The sequence below is a fragment of the Neomonachus schauinslandi genome, chromosome 5, assembly GCF_002201575.2.
Source record: "Neomonachus schauinslandi chromosome 5, ASM220157v2, whole genome shotgun sequence".
In the NCBI taxonomy this organism is placed as follows: domain Eukaryota; kingdom Metazoa; phylum Chordata; class Mammalia; order Carnivora; family Phocidae; genus Neomonachus; species Neomonachus schauinslandi.
This window is the reverse complement of record NC_058407.1, coordinates 151,785,292-151,804,456: the sequence shown is the minus strand read 5'-3', so window position 1 is coordinate 151,804,456 and position 19,165 is coordinate 151,785,292. Positions and strand designations below refer to the sequence as shown.

The 19,165-nt window shown below is 44.8% G+C and overlaps 1 protein-coding gene and 1 pseudogene across 2 annotated transcripts in view; one reads left to right on the top strand and one right to left on the bottom strand.

The window, feature by feature from the left end:
* Positions 1 to 19,165, bottom strand: part of TMC5 (transmembrane channel like 5) — a 49,003-nt gene that overhangs the window by 16,138 nt on the left and 13,700 nt on the right. For both annotated transcript variants that reach the window (XM_021698103.2, XM_021698105.2), the window contains 9 exons: positions 18,199 to 18,298; positions 15,674 to 15,761; positions 14,983 to 15,231; positions 12,054 to 12,205; positions 9,555 to 9,699; positions 8,316 to 8,471; positions 3,953 to 4,104; positions 1,703 to 1,781; positions 595 to 692 (listed from right to left, as the gene is read on the bottom strand). In XM_021698103.2, coding sequence (XP_021553778.1) covers positions 595 to 692; positions 1,703 to 1,781; positions 3,953 to 4,104; positions 8,316 to 8,471; positions 9,555 to 9,699; positions 12,054 to 12,205; positions 14,983 to 15,231; positions 15,674 to 15,761; positions 18,199 to 18,298 — 1,219 coding nt within the window. The remainder of the gene's footprint in view (positions 1 to 594; positions 693 to 1,702; positions 1,782 to 3,952; positions 4,105 to 8,315; positions 8,472 to 9,554; positions 9,700 to 12,053; positions 12,206 to 14,982; positions 15,232 to 15,673; positions 15,762 to 18,198; positions 18,299 to 19,165) is intronic.
* Positions 5,293 to 8,231, top strand: LOC110587784 (annotated as a pseudogene).

Sequence of the window (19,165 nt, the reverse complement as noted above, 5' to 3'; positions counted from 1 at the left end):
ACATACACAAAGCAGTATGTGCACAGAAAAATCTGGAAGGATAAAATTATCTATGGTGGAGGGGCGCCTGGGTGGCTCAGTCGTTAAGCGTCTGCCTTCGGCTCAGGTCATGATCCCAGGGTCCTGGGATCGAGCCCCGCATCGGGCTCCCTGCTGCACGGGAAGCCTGCATCTCCCTCTCCCGCTCCCCCTGTTTGTGTTCCCTCTCTCACTGTGTCTCTCTGTCAAATAAATAAATAAAAAATCTTAAAAAAAAAATTATCTATGGTGGAAAGTTCTCAAATGACTTTCAGTTTCTATGTTTTATTTCTAGCCCTTTTTTTTTTTTCCAGAGAAGGTTGTAAAGGGCTAGCTGAACCAAATGAACTTGGACAACAGGACTGTCAGATAAAAGTGAAATATCAGTTAATTCAGAAAGAATCAGTATCCCAAAGAATGAAAGGCAGACTTCTAACAGTGCACACTAAAGTATATAAGGGATACTTATGTACTAAGTATATAAGTATAAAGGATACCCATACTTCCTGCTCAGCCAAGACTATGGCTCTGGTTCCAACATCAGGTATTAATTACTCAAGGCTGACAAATATTTACCTCCTCAGGAACTCGCCCAGGAAGGAATCAGCTAAAGAGAACACAAAATCCATCAGAAGGAGTCGGTAGATTTCCTGGCCAATGAGGGTTTCCCAACACTGAAAGGCAAACAAGAGTCAGGAGATGCGAAGCGGCTTTGCTTCTTGCTCAATTTCCATCTGTTCCTGGCATCCTGCACTCATCAGGACATGGCTGGTGGCTCGGTCTGACCGAGTCCTTGTGTGCGCAGAAAAGCAGACCCACTCTGGGCAGAGATGCACCATTAACTTGTTGAGTTTGTTTTCAAGGGTGTTTATTCCCTTTCTGTGCCCCTTCTTCCCCCGGTAAGTCTTGTCCCCCACATGTACCCCAAACTTTCCCTTCTCATTATCTCTCCTCTTAAAACTTTTCATCCCTGTCCTATGCCCTCTGGGTCCCATTTCTCAGCCAGGGAGAGCAGAACGCATTGATGGCAATAATGCCTTCACTCGTTTTATTAACCTCATGAAAATTCATTAATATCTGCCTGACTAAGAAAGTGCCCTAGGGGGGCGCCTGGGGGGCTCAGTCGTTAGGCGGCTGCCTTCAGCTCAGGTCATGATCCCAGGGTCCTGGGATCGAGCCCCACATCCAGCTCCCTGCTCAGTGGGGAGTCTGCCTCTCCCTCTGCCTGCTGCTCCCCCTGCTTGTGCTCCCCCCCCGTCAAATAAATAAATAAAATCTTAAAAAAAAAAAAAGAAAGAAAGTGGCCTAGGAGTTTAGCAGGCTAGCACAAACTGGAAGGCTGAATTAGTCAGTTCATAAAACTGATAGCCAATTAACTGTGCAGGAAGTCAGTGCTATGAGCTGATGGACTGAGAGCTTTTAGATTTGGCTGAACAAGGAGAAGGAGGTTTTGAGTGCACAGCCCAAGGATGGATGGATGGATGGATGGATGGATGGATGGATGGATGGAGGGATGGATGGAGAGATGGATGGATAAATGGATAGATAGATGAACGGCAGGATAATATGATATCTACTCTAAGATCATGAGTAGAAACTCTGAGAAACCAGAGAAACTCACTTCTTCCCTGGTGGTCAAAGGTTAAGAAACCAAACTCAAGGCAGAACAGCATAGAAATCTCACCTCTTCACCAGCCTGGGCCACAATGTTGAGCCAATAGTAACAAAGAATTCCAATGATTGATATTTTCAGAAAGATGTTTCTAGATAACAGAAGAGAAAACAACTATCATTACCTTCCATGACAGTCATTAGTACTGTTTGCCAATATGTCCTTTTGGTCATGTGGTAGGACCGAAATTTCTGCTCCCCTCTGGTTTGAGTGGGGCCATAGGGCTAGTTCTGGCAAATGAGTTGTGAGCAGAAGTGATGTGTGTCACTTTGTGTCACTTCTAGGCTGCAGCATTTAAATGCCAATGAGACTCTCTGGAACTCACTGTCTTCCCTCTGAAATGGCCATCAGCAATATTTGAGATGGTTGCTGCTCTCAGCCTGGATCCCGGCATGAATGACATGACCAAAACCCCCTGCCATCCACAAGGGTCATACAATATGAGCAAGAAATAAATCTTTGTGTTCTAAGCCACTGCCACTGAGAAGAGAGGGGATGTTTGTTACTGCAGCATAACCTAATTTATATCAACTGATATACCCTCTTTCGGTGCATCTCCAAACTATCTGATTTCACTTCTCATTGACTATAATAACAGTAAACATACATACTATTCACCGGGTGCTGACCATGGACAGTACACTGTGTTAAGAACTTTACTGAATCACCTTAGTCTTTACAAGTTAATGTTTACAACTTTATAACTCTTAATACTTACAACTCTATCATCACGTAGATAGTATTTTATGTCTATCTTACTGACGAAGAAACTGAAGCTCAGAGGTGAAACAATTTGTCCAAGGTCACACAGCTTCCGAGGGGCATGACAAAGATTGAAACAGAGGACCATCTGCTCTAACCCCCTGAGCTCTTAAACCCAGTCATTTTGCCTTAAATCAACACGTGCTGGTTTTAATAGGGCTTCAGCATTGGTGTGCCAACAATTGTGTGCCTCTAGACCAGTGGTTCTCAAAGTGTGTCCTCCAACCCAGTAGCATCGGCCTCATCTGTAAACTTGCTAGAAAGGCAAATTTTCAGGCCCCACCCCAGAGCTACTGAATCAGAAACTCTGGGGACAGGGCCAAGCAATCCCTTCAGGTAATTCTGGTGTATGCTGAAGGTTGAGAATCATTGTGTTAGACAGTAAGTTTCATGAAGGAAGGAAACTGGATCTTTTTCAATGCCAGATCCTAATCTCTTGCTCATACCTAGCTTGCAGTAGACCCTCAATACCTCCTGGATTAATGAGTTAGTGTACCTTTACTGCAGGGTAGCTCCACGTTAAACTTGAGAAAACATACTCATCTAAGCTGAGAAAAGCTCATCTTATATCAAAAAGAATTGCCTATTTCGAACCTTTCCCATTTCCTCTTCATGCAGAGAAGATTTTGAACATTTTGAATATTTTGTGAAGCAGTACAAATGGCTGATGTCTACGAAAAGTCCATTAACCTCTTTATGTGATCAGGAAAAACACAAATAGCAAAGTGATTGGTTCAAAATGGCCCACTAAGCACACAGGTCTACCAGCTCTCCATCCAAATTCTCCAAATGCTGTTGGAGAGCTGGTCAGGACTCAGATCTCAGAGGCATGGAAGGCAAAGGCTCTCGAATTGATCAGTAAAGAAACTCAATTTGCATTGGACAGACCTATTATTGTAAACACCACCATAACCAAGAACTGGTCAGGGAACTAACCAGAAGAAGGAATAAGGACAAAATTTGGGTAATTTTATGCTTTGTTTATCGAAACCCTGGGTTCACCTCTAGCGCAAAAAGTGATGTGTGTCCCAGCCAATGAATTGCCAAAAGTACCCTCTCTACCTCCATATGGGTGTCTGAATTACAAAAATGCCTCTCTTCCTCCCAGCTGAGGCAGTGGCTATCCGGGCTCACAGCTTGACTAATGGGAACACTGGATAAATCTCAGTCCCCACGCAGCTCCTCAGCCAGGAGCCTTTCTGCAGTCCACAACATACACATCTGTACATCTCATAACTGAGACCTATGTTAAACCTCAGGCTGATCGCAATCGGGAAAGGTAAGTCCTTACTTTGAGCAAAAGGCAGATGGACTACTCCGTGTTTCCTGAGCGCCTTTTGGATTTTCTGGCAATGAGCCCCCACCACACGAACACACTCTATTCTTGGAACTCTTTCTGGAAAACAGCACTTTGGTACTTGAGCCTAACCCTTTCTAGCTCCCACCTCATCGCCCTCCATGGAAATGGAGGCTGGCGTCGGAGGCGGCGGACACACCTACCGGATCAGGAGGGCGTAGACTTCGTGCCGTGGCATCTCGTACCGCTCCACGAGCCTGAACAGGGAGTAGAAGCGTGGCACTGCCAGGTTGATGCAGGACACGACGAAAGGCAGCAACAGTACTGCTCCAGGGTCCTTGTGCTTCTTCAGGAACTGCAGGGGACGGAAGGCAAGAACTGAGAGGCCCGGTGTGCACTGAACTCCTCTTGGCCTCCCACAGGCGACTGCCCACAATGGGGAAACCCCAGGAGTAGCTCCTCAGGGGTTCTAGAGCACTTACCCTGAGCCAAGCATCACCCACATGACTGTGTGTAATCCTCACGACAGCCCGGCAGGTGGATATGAATAGACTTACCTGATGGGCAAACTGAGGCCCAGAGAGGCAAAAATGCTTGCCCAGGGTCACCCACTAGGGGCTGGCAGATTTGAACCGGGTCCATGTGTCTTAGGGCCCTGAACGCAAACAGCCATCCTGTGACTTTACCATCCTCAGCAAGAGGTCTAGGGCCCCAAGAAGGTGCTCCCTGGCTGTCAGAGCAAAACCTTAAATCTGGTGAAGCTACAGCACGTGGGTATTGATCACTGTAGCATGTTTCCTCCCCTATCCTGGGTGGCCCTGTTGATCTTCACCGGGCTTTGCTGTCCTTGGGTGCTGAATTAGGGGAAAGGGGGGGCCTCTGCCAGCCCATGCCATACCTTTGTATGAGGTCCAGAGAGACACCCCTTCCTTCATATGGATGTGACACCCTGGCATTTGGCTCAGAGTGGGGGCTAGGGTGCCCCTCTGCCAGGCATCCTTGGAGTAAGGGATTCCAGTGGATTTTTCTTCTGTCTCCCACTACCCCCTCCCCCACCCCCAGGCCTGACCCTGCCTCCCTTTACCTCTGGATGGTTTTGGAATGCCCCGCTTGCACTTTTGGCGGTATTTCTGTAGCCATAGATCCAAATGCCGCCCCCTCCCCATGCTTATAAGCCGCATGAGGAGCCAGAGACATAGCTTCTCTGAGCTTCTTTTCCCTGTCTGTATAATGAGGAGATTATCGTGTAACCCATAGAGTTATTTGAAGAATTAAATGAGAGCGAGGGCACCTGGGTGGCTCAGTCTGTTAAGCGTCTGCCTCTCAACGTCGGCTCGGGTCATGATCTCAGGATCGTGGGATCGAGCCCTGCATCCGGCTCCATGCTCAGTGGGGAGTCTGCTTAAGATTCTCTCTCCCTCTGCCCTTCCCTCCACTCTCTCTCTCTTTAATAAATAAATCTTTAAAGAGAAAGAATTAAATGAGACCAAATAAGGCAAAGTCTGGCCCCTGAATAACACAGGTAGGACACCATTCACAGGAAATGATAGTTGCCAATGAGTATGACCCCTGGAGTGGTATAAGGTTGTTCCTGCCTGGCATAGAGCAGATGTTCAAACAACAGGAATGACTCCACTCTGCCTCCTCACCTCCTTAGCTGCCCTCCTTCACTTCAGGTGGGTGTAGAGGAAAGCTTCCAGGTGAAGAAGAAACTCGTCTTCTTTATGCCTATAGCTGCCTGGTCACAGTTTGCATCCTAAGTAGACATTGCTAAGCCCTTAAGCATTGAGACTTAATTTCCCCTCTTTCAGGGCACACCTTAATATGGTTAATGGCAAACCCTTAGATTTATATAATCCCACATCCATTTTCTTGCTGGCTTCTCCTTTACTTATTCAGCCATTTGGTTGAGCACCTATTATGTATGAGGTATTGAGTCTGGAGCCCAGCTACCAGACAAATGTATAAAAAGGTATTTTCTTTTCTTTTTTTTTTTTAAAGATTTTATTTATTTATTTGACAGAGAGAGCAAGAGAGCACAAGCAGGGGGAACAGTAGAGGGAGAGGGAGAATCAGGCTCCCCACCAAACAGGAGCCTGATGCGGGGCTCGATCCCAGGACCCTGGGATCATGACCTGAGCCGAAGGCAGGCACTTAACCATCTGAGCCACCCAGGCACCCCCGGTATTTTCAATACCACACATGACAAGGGCACAGGAAAAGCCTGCAGAGTCAGGAACACTCAACTCAGTCTAGTGAAGGTGATGGTGGTGAGGAAATGACATTGTGCCGAGGTCTAGAGAAGGAGAAGTTTGCCAGATAACAGAATTAGGGGACGTGGGGTGGACAATGAACTGCATGTTTCCCACCTAGAGATAAGGAAATGCATGATATGTTCAGGGAACTGTGTTCAGTTCAGCATTTAGTGTTGCTGGTGTGTAGGATATGGGTAGTTGTGGGGTGTTGAGACTAGAGATGTGGGCAGGGTCAGATCATATAAGATCTGTCAATCATGGCATGGAGGATAGATTCTATATTAGGAGTAACATGAAGCCACTAAAGACAGTGACATGGGGCGCCTGGGTTGCTCAGTCATTAAGTGTCTGCCTTCAGCTCAGGTCATGATCCCAGGGTCCTGGGATCGAGCCCCGCATCGGGCTCCCTGCTCCGCGGGAAGCCTGCTTCTCCCTCTCCCACTCCCCCTGCTTGTGTTCCCTGCCTGCTTCTCCCTCTCCCACTCTCCCTGCTTGTGTTCCTTCTCTCGCTGTGTCTCTCTCTGTCAAATAAATAAATAAAATCTTTAAAAAAAAATTAAATTGGGCGCCTGGGTGGCTCAGTTGGTTAAGCGACTGCCTTCGGCTCAGGTCATGATCCTGGAGTCCCGGGATCGAGTCCCACATCGGGCTCCCTGCTCGGCGGTGGGTCTGCTTCTCCCTCTGCCCTCTTCCCTCCCGTGCTCTCTGTCTCTCATTCTCTCTCTCTCAAATAAATAAAATCTTAAAAAAAAAAAATTAAATTAAAATTAAAAAATAAAGAAAGTGATGTAATCGGACCAACCTGTACCACAATTCAAGAGGTCAGCAAACTGGCTACAATTAGCCCCATTTTCCAAGGGATTTGAAAGCCAAAACCTACAGAAAAACAGTACTTTGCCCAGATCACCCAGCTAATTAGTCTCCGAGTTCATATCACTAGGAAAAAAAGAAAAAAGAAAAAAAAGCTAACATTCCTTCACCACCCACATTACTGGACACTGAGGAGATTCTTCACAAAACTTTTCTCTGGTCCTGACCACACACCTACAAAGCCAGGTCCGATCATTCCTGTTTTGCAAGTGAGGAATACAGGGCTCAGAAAGGTTAAATCGGGAAGAAGGGGCTGGGCTTCGAGTGACAGCAACGCAAGATGGCAGCCACCACGGGCTTGGACAATTTATGAAAACTGAATATACAGCCTTAAAATAGAATATGGACCTAAATACCCAGAAGCACCCCCCTTTGTAAGATTTGTAACAAAAATTAATATGAATGGAGTTAATAGTTCTAATGGAGTGGTGGACCCAAGAGCCGTATCAGTGCTAGCAAAATGGTAGAATTCATAAAGCATCAAAGTTGTCCTGCAAGAGCTCCAGCGCCTAATGATGTCTAAAGAAAACATGAAACTCCCTCAGCCGCCCGAAGGACAGTGTTACAGCAATCAATCAAAAAGAGAAACCACAGGGGCACCTGGGTGGCTCAGTGGTTAAGCGTCTGCCTTCGGCTCAGGTCATGATCCCAGGGTCCTGGGATCGAGCCCCGCCTCGGGCTCCCTGCTCTGCGGGAAGCCTGCTTCTCCCTCTCCCACTCCCCCTGCTTGTGTTCCCTCTCTTGCTGTCTCTCTCTCTGTCAAAAAATAAATTAAAAAATTTTTTTAAATTTTTAAAAATTGAAAAATTTCTTAAAATTAAAAAAAAAAGAGAAACCACAGGCCCTCTTCCCTCCCCCCATTCGATTTAAGCAGTCATTTTCCACAGTAGCACATTTTCTAGATACGTCTTGTAGACCTCAAAGTACTGGAAAGGAAGCTCCCATTCAAAGGCAATTTATCTTAAGATACTGTAAACGATACTAATTTTTTGTCCATTTGAAATATATAAGTTGTGCTATAACAACAACAACAAAAAAGAAACAAAGGTTAAATCGTTCACAAAAGTCCATCAGATCACAATATTTCCTGAGTATCTACTTAGAGCCGGGGGCAGTGGGAAGCATTAGGGATATCATAAGGAAAGAAGAAACCCAAAATCCCAGGTCTGTGGTCCCAGTGCTCATCTCTCCACTGGCCCAGAGCTTCTCTCCTGAGGTGTGCACACACATCACCTGGCGACATGGTAAGGATGGATTCTGAGTCCATGGGCCAAGGGAGGGACCCAAGATTCTGCATTTTTTTCACAAGGTTCCAGCTGATGTCAATGCTACTGGCCATGGAGTCTGTGAGTACTAGCTCTACACTGCTCTCCCCTCCAGCATCCCATCCCTTCACCTGGTTCTGTGCTCTGGACTCTGGGGCTCCCTCCCCTGTGGTTACCTCTGAGTTGTTCTCAGCCAGGTAATAAACAGCTACGCAGCAGGCAACCGCCACTCCAGTGGAGACAACCCAGGCCGCCAGGTGGGCAGAGAAGCAGATCAGCTGCTGATTGAGCCTTAACTTGACATTCTCCTGACGGATTTCCGACAGGTTTTCCTACAAACACAAGGAAGTCAAGCTGGCCCACAGGACCCTCTCCACTGTTAGCAAAGACTCTCCGGGTGAATCTCTGTCAATTTGGGACACAAACCCACCCCAGATCCACAGAAGAAAGAAAGGGGAAAGTTCATGTCGGATGTGGGTTATGAGAGACCCATGGGAAAATCTCAAATGGACCAAGAACCCCCATCATGGCGTCAAACACTTTTTCCATCTTAGAAGGTTGGGACCGTGCTCTTGAGGAAAGTGCTTTGAAGTCATGAAACTCTTTTTTGAAGAATAGGCTGGGTATCTACACCAAGGAAGTTAGCATCTTCAAACCTCTTGTCAAAGCTCCTTTGCTAATAAATTCTGCTTCCTCTTTCTTTTTTTTTTTTCTATTTCACCCAACACCCCCCCTGCCCCACAACCTCCCATCTGGCAACCACCAGTTTGTTCTCTGTATTTAAGAGTCTGGGTTTGGTTTTTTTTGTTTGTTTATGGGGTTTTTTTCCTCTTTCTCTTTAATAGGTTTTTTTTCTACAGACCAGGGTTTCTCAACCTCAGCATTAGTAACATTTTCAGCCCTTTTTCTGTGTTGTGACAACTTTCCTGTGTATTGCAGGATGTTTAGCAACATCCCGGCCTCCACCCACTAGACACCAGTAGCCCCCTCACCCTCACTGTGACAATCAAAAAAGTCTCCAGATATTGCCATATGTCCCCTGAGGGGCAAAACCGTCCTGAGTTGAAAACCACTGAAAAAATATTAAACTTGAAACTGGGAGGTCAAGAAGCATTTACACTTAACGTTTTGATATAAATCCCTCAACTACCCTCCAGTAAGCTCGTACCAACTACAGAGCCAGCATAGCATGTGAAAAGGGTCATTCCCTAAACCATCACCAGCACTTGGGCATTAGGAATATTTTTAGGTGTTTTTGGTTCAGTTAGTTTGTTTGTTTCTTTTCTTTCTTTCTTTCTTTTTTTTTTGCCAGACTCACGGACCACCAAAAAAAAATCATTATCACTTTAAGAAAAGTTATAGACATACTGAAGGAAGTTGGCTCTGGGAAGGTGTGCACAGCAAGCTCGCCTTACCCTTATTTCAGTGCTAAGATTCTTCTGTTTCAGCTTCACAGCTTTTTCGTGAGTGACGGTGAAGTCCCAGCAGAAAATCAGTTTAGCGATTCCTCGGGAGTAAATGTGGGGGTTAATGAAGTTGTTCCGGAAGTACCTAGCCATGCTGGGGAAGGCAGAAACCAAAATACTCAAAAGTTATTGGAGCAGGCACTGGGGAGTGCAGGAATTAAACAAAGGAAAGTCCGATCATCAACAGCGAAAGGCAACATGGCAGAGCCAGCCCCAGGTTCTACTGAACAGTGCGAGCGCCGACATAATGGTTAAGAGCATTGGCTTCAAGATCCAACAGGCCTGGCTGACTATCCTGGATGGCCACCTGGGGAATCTTTGTTGTTTTCACTGCTATGAGCCTCAGTTTCCACATCTATATAATGGGGATAATCATAGGACCCACTCACAGAGCTTTTACGAGAATTGTGTGAGTTTCTGTTAGCTGCAGCACCAAATTGCCCCACACTCAGTGGCTTAAGACAACACACATGTATTCTCTTACTGGAAGTCAAAAGTCAGAAAATGGTTCTAAACTCAAGGTGTCGGCAGAGCTGTGTTCCTTCTGGATGCTATAGGGGAAAATCTGTTCCCCTGCCTTTTCCAGCTTCTAGAGGCTGCCCGCACTTCTTGGCTTATGGCCCCTCCCATCTTCAAAGCCAGGAGAGCAGCATCTCCCATCCTCTCTTTGACCCTCCTGCCTCCCACTTGTAAGGACCCTGATGATTAACTGGCCCATTTTAAGATCCTTAATTTAGTCACATCTGCAAAGTCCCCTTTGCCAGGTAAGGTAACATATTCACGGGTTCTGGGGATTAGGACCTGACCTCTTTGGGAGGCAGGGGGCAGTGTTCAGCCCACCACGCGAGGCAATGTAGGGGTTAGAACAGCAAGCTCTTTTTAAAGGCAGACGCTAATATCACGGCGACGTCAGCAGGACTCAGTGAAATCAGCCTAGGAAGCATTTAGCACTGAGCCTGACATGTAAAAAAATGCTGATTAAATTCCACTACCTCTCCAAAATCTGCCACCACTGACTTAACAGCAGCTTAAGAAACATTTCGTAGTTTCAATAAAATAGAACAAAATGAAATCTCATTTTAATTGTTGAGTTATAGTGCTGGAAGTGAGGTTGTTACGGGCTGAATTGTACACCCTAAAAGTTTGTATGTTGAAGTCCTAACCCCCAGTATCTCAGAAAGCGACAGAATTTGGAAGTAGGGTGTTTACAGAGGTAATTTTGTTAAAATGAGGTCATCAAGGTGGGCCCTCATCCAATATGACTGGTGTCCTTATAAGAAGAGGAGATTAAGGGGCACCTGGGTGGCTCAGTCGTTAAGCGTCTGCCTTCGGCTCAGGTCACGATCCCAGGGTCCTGGGATCAAGCCCATCGGGCTCCTTGTTGAGCGGGGAGCCTGCTTCTCCCTCTCCCACTCCCCCTGCTTGTGTTCCCTCTCTCGCTGTGTCTCTCTCTGTCAAATAAATAAAATCTTAAAAAAAAAGAGGAGATTAAGACTCAGACATGCACTGGAGGGAAGACTATGTGAAGTCACAGTGAGAAGGTAGCCGTCTATACGCCAAGGACGGAGGCCTCGGAAGAAACCAACACACCAACACCTTCACCTGAGACTTCCAGCCTCCAGAACTTGAGAAAACACATTTCTGTGTTTAAGCCACCCAGCCTGCGGTACATGGTTATGGAAGACAAAGGTTGAACACCTGTACCTCCTCTTGGACAGTTGTCCCTTTGACAACTGTCCAGCCGTGCCCTTCTTGTCATAGAAACAGTTGGGTCGGGGCGCCTGGGTGGCTCAGATGGTTAAACGTCTGCCTTCGGCTCAGGTCATGATCCCAGGGTCCTGGGATCGAGCCCCGTGTCGGGCTCCTGACTCAGCGGGGAGCCTGCTTCTCCTCCCTCTGTCTCTCCCCCTGCTCATGCTCTCTCTCTCTCTCTCTGTACCTCTGTGTCTCAAACGAATAAATAAAATCTTTAAAAAAAAAAAGAAATAGTTGGGTCACTACAACCTTATTTTCAGACTGACCGATTTCTTTGAAAGCACACAAAAACCTCTCTTCTTATCCAAACTTACAGTCTGTGGCTTTTTTAAAATATATTTTTTAAATTTTTTAAAAAGATTTTATTTATTTATTTGAGAGAGAGAATGAGAGAGAGAGAGAGAGCACATGAGAGGGGGTGAGGGTCAGAGGGAGAAGCAGACTCCCTGCTCAGCAGGGAGCCCGATGCCGGACTCGATCCTGGGACTCCAGGATCATGACCTGAGCCGAAGGCAGTCACTTAACCAACTGAGCCACCCAGGCGCCCCAGTCTGTGTTTTAAAACAGGAATGATCAGACAGCAATAGGAAGTCAAAATTGCAGAGAAACTGTTTCCTGGGTTGCTTTTGAGACTCTTGAATTTTACCTAAATCTAAACAGAGCTTAGAATCAAGAAATGCAGATGCTCCATACCTGAATAGCAAACTGAAAAAACAGATGACCAAACATGCTCCAATTGTGAAGAGGTAGGCCAGCTGCATGTTGTAGGATGCCCCACCGTTCCTGTGCCCGATCGTAGAATTGGTGTAAAAGCCATAGTACATCACTGTGTCTCTAAAATAACCCTGAAAGGGACAATAAACCCTAGGTCAGGTGGGTCTACCGAGAAAACGATGACTATGGTCAGTCAGCACAGTGCATCTTTCCCATCTGCAAGAAACTTGCATCAGTCAGTTTAGACATTTTATTTGCAGAGAAAGGGTACCCAAGGCCGCTAAGAATGTAGACATTTTATCACTAGGCTCTTCAAGTTGGAAAGGGCTCTCAAACCCTCCTTACAATGGAGGAACCCAGCTGTCACCACCTGAAACAGTGATCAAGCAAAGCATGACTAAAACCAGAAAAGCCAGCCATTATGGGCCCCTGTCATCTGTTAAGTATTATAGTCAAACATGTTCAATAGGAAAGGAATCAAGCCATTAGGTCTAAATTTCAATTTATGGGAAATAATGGGTCAGAGTAACAAATCAGACAGACCATAAGGAAACAATCAGACAATTCCAGAAGGTAGGACATTGGTGTCTGCATGACAACTGGCCTGGTTTCTGCAACAATGTCAAGAAAAAAGGGGGGTGTGTCTGGAGAGATCATTCTAGATTAATTGAGAATTCAGAGAAAACACAAGCAAATGCAAAGTATGGGCCTTAACTAGATTCTGGTCTGAATGAGCAAGCTAGGAAAGACATTTTGGGGACAACTGGAAAATTTGAATATGGTTTGGATTTTAGATAATATTAATTTTTAATTTTGCTAGATGTAAGAACTGCAGAAAGTGTCCTTATTTTTCAGAGATGCATGTTGAAGAAATTCGGAGTAAAATATCCTGATGTCTGTAATTTACTGTAAAATGCTTCCAAAAACTAATAAGATAAAACAATATGGCAAGATATTAATAATTTAAAAACCTATGTAGTGGGTATATGAATGTTTACTTACTACTCTTTATTTTCCTATATGTTTGAAATTTTTCATAATAAAATGTTTCATATATACAAATATAAAAAATATACATCAGGGGCGCCTGGGTGGCTCAGTCGGTTAAGTGTCTGACTTTGATCTCAGCAGAGGTCTTGATTCTCACGGTTGGGAGTTCAAGCCCTGTGAGTTCCATGCTAGGCATGGAGCCCACTTAAAAAAAAAAAAAAAATATATATATATATATATACACACACACACACACATCATAACGAGGAGAAAAATGAAGGTGAAATTTACACAATAATTCCACTTCAATGCAGCTATCCCAAGGAAAAATTTTTAACAGAAAAAGAAATTAAAAAGATAAATGGAAGAACCTGACTTTGAACATTCTACTTCAAGAGTCAGCAAATTTTTTCTGTAAAGAGCTAGACAGTAAATCTCTTTGGCTTGGTAGCTACAGCCACAACTCCACTCAGCCACCATAGCAGGAAGGCATCATAAACACATAAACAAAGGGATGTGGCCATGTTCCAAAAGGACTTTATTTATGGGCACAAAGTTTAATTTCACGTATAATTTTCATGTTTCACAAAATGTTATCCTTGTTTTGATTTTTTTTTTTCAACCATTTAAAAATGTAGAAACAGGTGGCATGCCAGATTTGGCCCCAGCTGTCGTTTGTCAATCCCTGGCCTATAGAATCCCAATGGCAGGAATGTCTTCTGGAAGGTAAACTCAGAAGACAGGGGCCATATGTCTCTCAGTAGGGAGCTGGGTAATGAAAAAGGATACTGCAGATCTATATAGATGCTCAAGATACATAGTGAAGCAAAAAATGTTGCAAAGGAAGACCTGTAGTATCCTGGGGTTTTTTAAATTATTTTTTTAAAGATTTTATTTATTTATTTGAGAGAGAGAGAGAGCACAAGAGGGGGAAGGGGCAGAGGGAGAAGCAAACTCCCTGCTGAGCAGGGAGCCTGATGCGGGATTCGATCCCAGGACCCTGAGATCATGACCTGAGCCAAAGGCAGATGCTTAACCAACTGAGTCACCCAGGTGGCCCATCTTTTTATTATTATCTTTTAAATGTTTACCTATCTACCTACGTATCAACCTAAGTATCTAACTGCATATAGAAAGAAAACGGTGGACAAAGATATGCTCTGAGCTGGGGCATTAGACAAGGGAAAAAGGCTAACATGGACTTTCACTTAGTTTGCTCTCTTCTACAATAGGAACTTTTCAAAAGGAGCACTGTATATTGTGGAAAGAAAAATAAAAAAGAAAAGGTAGCTCTATGAACACCAATATGACAAGTCCACCACAGACCGGGTGAAAGAAAGCAAGTCATAGGTGGTATATATGAATCATTCATCTTTTGTTAAAAAAACAAAAGAAAGGGATGCATATGTACATGTGTATATATGTGCATGTGTGTGTGTCCGTATGTGCACAGAAAAAGAGATCGTGAACAACACAAACTATTAATATGGTTACCTCTAAAGACAGAAAGTCTACTATGTTGTGTGCATGTCACTTTGGGGGAGAAAAAGAAACACGTTTTAAAGCTCCACTTTCAGGGCACCTGGGTGGCTCAGTCGGTTAAGTGTCTGATTCTTGATTTCAGCTCAGGTCATGATCTCAGGGTCCTGGGATCAAGTTCCATGTCAGGCTCTGTGCTCAGCAGGGAGTCTGCTTGAGATTCTCTCTCTCCCTCTGCTTCTCCCCCCCTTCTCTCTCATTCTTTCTCTCTCTCAAATAAATAAATAAATCTTTAAAATAAACAAATAAATAAGTAAAGCCCCACTCCCCCTATCATCTAACTCCCAGGCAAAGTGAGAGGTCTGGAAGGGTGACTGGCAAGGTATGTCCGGGGGATTCCCAGCTGGTGAACTCCGGGTAGGCAAAATGAAGGACTTACCACCCCAGTGAAAAACTCCAGTCCGGTGAACTGAAGGGTGTTCTTCTCGGCCACCGTAAACTGAGGGATTATGATAAAGCTGAAGGTCACAATGAACGAGAAAATGTTGAACTTCAAAAGCCACCTCAGAAAGTTAAAATAGGAGAGGACGCTGGTTCCGAACTTGCCTCCGATGACCTTGAGCGTCTTCTGCCATAGGCTGACGGAATCGAGCAGTTCTGACAGGCTGTTCTTAGATCTCCGGTACGCCTGGGGTAGGGACACCAAGCATGAGGCTTAACATTCCCTCAACAAACACCTACTGAGCAGGTCCCCTAAGAGCAAAAACAACCACTGTGTCTAGAGCATTATAACATGCCAGGCTTGCGCTAAGCATGTTTGTAAATGTTATCTCATTTAATCTGCGGGGCCACTCTTTAAGGTGAGTGCTATTATTACCTCCCCAGGTTTGCTGTCGAAGGTGACACTCACAGTAGCTCAGCTGTCCAAATAACTCAGCAACCTCTTAGACTTTTGCATCCCTACCTGGTTTCTCTGCACCTAGACTGACCCAATTTCTACAGCTTTCAGTGAAAAAGCCCTGAATTTTGCTTTCTCTTCCCCTTGGGTCCCTTTCATTCCCACTCTGCCACCTCCCTGTTTTTACTCTCTTGTTACGCCCATTTTATTGACTGCAATAGAGGCCTCTTACCCGTGAAATGGAGTTTAGACACTGAGCACAGCAGTTGAACTCAAGCATACGACGGGACTGCTTACTTTTCTCTTTGTCAACCATTTTCCTGTGGGGAACGGCAGAAGAAAGGGAGAGACACCCATGCTGTAATGATTTCGTTCCCAAAATATTTACTGAGTGACTATGATGTGCTAGGCAGCGCCCGGGTAGCGAGACAAAAGAAAATGATTTCCCCGGCTCATGGAGCAGACATCTCTACCAGTTGGGAGAGAAAGACAATAAACAATAAATAAAAGGTGTACTATGGAAAAGAAAAAGGAAAATAGAGCAAGGTAAGGAAATGGGAAATGCTGGAATGGGGACTGTGCTATAATTTGAAATAGCACAATATTCAAGCAAAGTCCTTTAGGAAGGGAGGGGTTAGTAGTATGGATAAGGGATTGTTGTGTCCATAGGGAACAGCCAACCTGGGACCCCAAGGAGGCTGGGATGGCTAGAATGGAATGAGCAGGGGGAAGGGAGGAGGGTTTGAGTGATAACGAAGGGTCCTATAAGTCAGTGGTCCTCAACCTGGGGAGATTTTGCCCCCCAAGGGACATTTGGCAATGTCAGGAGACATTTTTGGTTGTCAAACTCTGGGGGAGAGAGGCTTGCTACTAACATCTAGTGGGTAGAAGGCAGGGATATGCTAAAACCCCCTACAATGAACTGGACAGAACCCCACAACAGAGAATGATCCAGCCCCCAATATCAGGCATACCGGGGTTGAAAAATCCTGCTGTAAAGTCTTTGGGGCCCCTATAAGGCCCTTATCCTGTGACAGAGGCAGCCATGCAGTTTGAAATGGAAGAGTGTTTTCAGAAAGATCCAGCCACAATTGGGTTCTTTACCTTTCCATGAATTCATTGTATCTACCTTGCTCTGGTTCTTTTCTGGTTTTCTTTGTCCATCCAAACGCCCACCCCCACATCACGGTCTTCCAAGGCTCAGCTCACATGCCCTCCTGCTTTACCCAAGTCGCCTGTATCACTCCAGCTAGTCCTGTCACTGCAGTCTCCTCTACCTTGATTTGGCCTGATTTCCTTTTTCTCATGTGTAAGTTACTTATTGACAAATCCATCTCCCCTGTCAGACTTTGTAAGTTATCTTTGCAGCCCCAGAACAACTGCATCGTTGAATTATTTATTAGCCATTGTTGCATCCACTCCACTAGTTTCCAAGGGTACAAATTGCAAAAGAAAAAGGATGAGGAACAGTAAATGTGAAGTCTGATGGCTAAAACAGCCCTCATTCTTTCACTGGTTTTTTTTTTTTTTAGTTCCTGCCGTTAGAAAGCTTCTGAGGACTTCTTTCTTTTTTTCTTTCCAGTAAACTTTGAATTTCAGAGTAATTTGAGATTTACAAAAAAGTTACAAAAACAGTACAGAAAATTCGTATACACTACTCACCATTATTTTTTCCTATTAACATCTTACATACATTTATTTATTTATTTATTTATTTATTAGAGAGGGATGGGGGAGTAGCAGAGGGAGAGGGAGAGAGAGAACCTTAAGCAGGTTCCATGCTCAGTGCGGAGCCCAACGTGAGGCTCAATCTCACGACCCTGAGACCACAGCCTGAGCTGAAATCAAGAGTTGGACGCCCAGGCTACTGAGCCACCCAAGCACCCCAACATCTGACATTTCCATGGTAGTTGTCGAAACTAAAAAATCAACATTAGCACATATACCAGTACCTAAACTCCACACTATTCTGATTTCACTCGTTCTTCCACTAATGCCATGTTCTATTCCAGGACCCCATCCCACATTCTATTTAGTTTTTATGTCTCTTTCGAATCCTCTAGTCTGTGACAATTTTTCTGACTTCCTTTATTTTTGATGACCTTGACAATTTTGAGGAGTACTGGTCAGGTATTTTGTAGAATGTCCCTCCACTGGGGTTTGCCTGATTTTTTTCTCTGGGAATACTGGGGTTATGGTCTTTAGGAGAGAGTACAACAGAGTGGATGTGCTCTTCTAATCACATATCTCTGGGGATGCTAACCTTGATCACCTGGCCAAGGGAGTGTTGGCTAGACCACATCACTGGAAAGTCACTCTCCCTCAGTTCCCATGTTCCACCCTTTGAAAGCACATCACTAAGCACAGCCCACACTCCAGGTGAGAAGAGAGAGGAACATCTATATAGATTATTTGGAATTCTTCTATAGGAAGATTGTCCCTTCTTTTGCATTTATATATTTCTTTTTTTTCTTTAAGATTTATTTATTCGAAAGAGAGAGAGATAGAGAGAGTCCGAGTGGGAGGAGCAGAGGGAGAGGGAGAGAATCTCAAGCAGACTCCACACTGAGCGCAGAGCCTGACGTGGGGCTCAATCTCACAATACTGAGATCACAACCTGAGCCAAAACCAGGAGTTGGACACCCAACTGACTGCACCACCCAGGCACCCCCGTTTTTTATCTTTCTGAGATGGGACAAAGTAGAAGACTGAAATTCATGTGAAATCTGAGAAAGAAGAAAAGCTTTGGGTCCATACTTAAGGTTCCTTTTCTCTTCCATGGTTCTTGGCTGAGTCCTGATGGCTTTAATTCTGTCTCTAGATGTCATTGGTATCAGAGATGCGATTAACTTTTGTCCTGTGGAAGAAAATAAATTGAGTTTAATTTTGTTTCCTTTCACAGAATATCAGCATTTTAAAGTATGGCACTGAACTTCAAGCATGTTTATTTTTTATAAATTTTATTTATTTATTTATTTGAAAGAGAGCAAGCGAGCGTGCAAGCGCAAGAGTTGGAGAAGGGGCAGAGGGAGAAGCAGACTCCCCATTGAGCCCGAAACAGGATGTGGGGCTCAATCCTGGGACTCTGGGGTCATGACCTGAGCTGAAGGCACACACTTAACAGACTTGAGCCACCCAGGTGCCCCTGAGCGTGTTTTTATAAGAGTACAAGGAAAGAAGAATAAATATATGGACTCAGTGATCCCCAAGCCACAAATGAAAACAAGACAACGTGGTTTGTTGTTTTTTTTAAGTAGGCTCCATGCCCAGCATGGAGCCCAATGCAGGGCTTGAACTCACAACCCCAAGATCAAGACCTGAGCTGAGATCAAGAGTTGGACACTTAACTGACTGAGCCACTTGGGCACCCCAATGTGGTGTATTTTTTTTTTAACCTCAAAGCCAAAGCAAATGATAATGTTTGCATGCAATTCCAATTTGATATTTTTCTTTTTTCTATGACAAGAAGCATTCAGTGAAGCCACAAGCCCTTGCACGTCTGGTCAGGCTTGCTCGCCTCTCCTACTTGAATGTCCGAATCACTTTCACTTGACCCCCACACTCCAGGCCCAGGCACCTTCTTTACATTTCTTGACTGTTGTCGTATGCTCTTCTGGCCCCTGGAATGGTCCCCCATCTTCTCCCGATAACTCATATTCACATCTTCACTCAGCATGGCAGATATTGTGGGTCACCTACCCCCGTCATTTCTTCTTTTTAATAG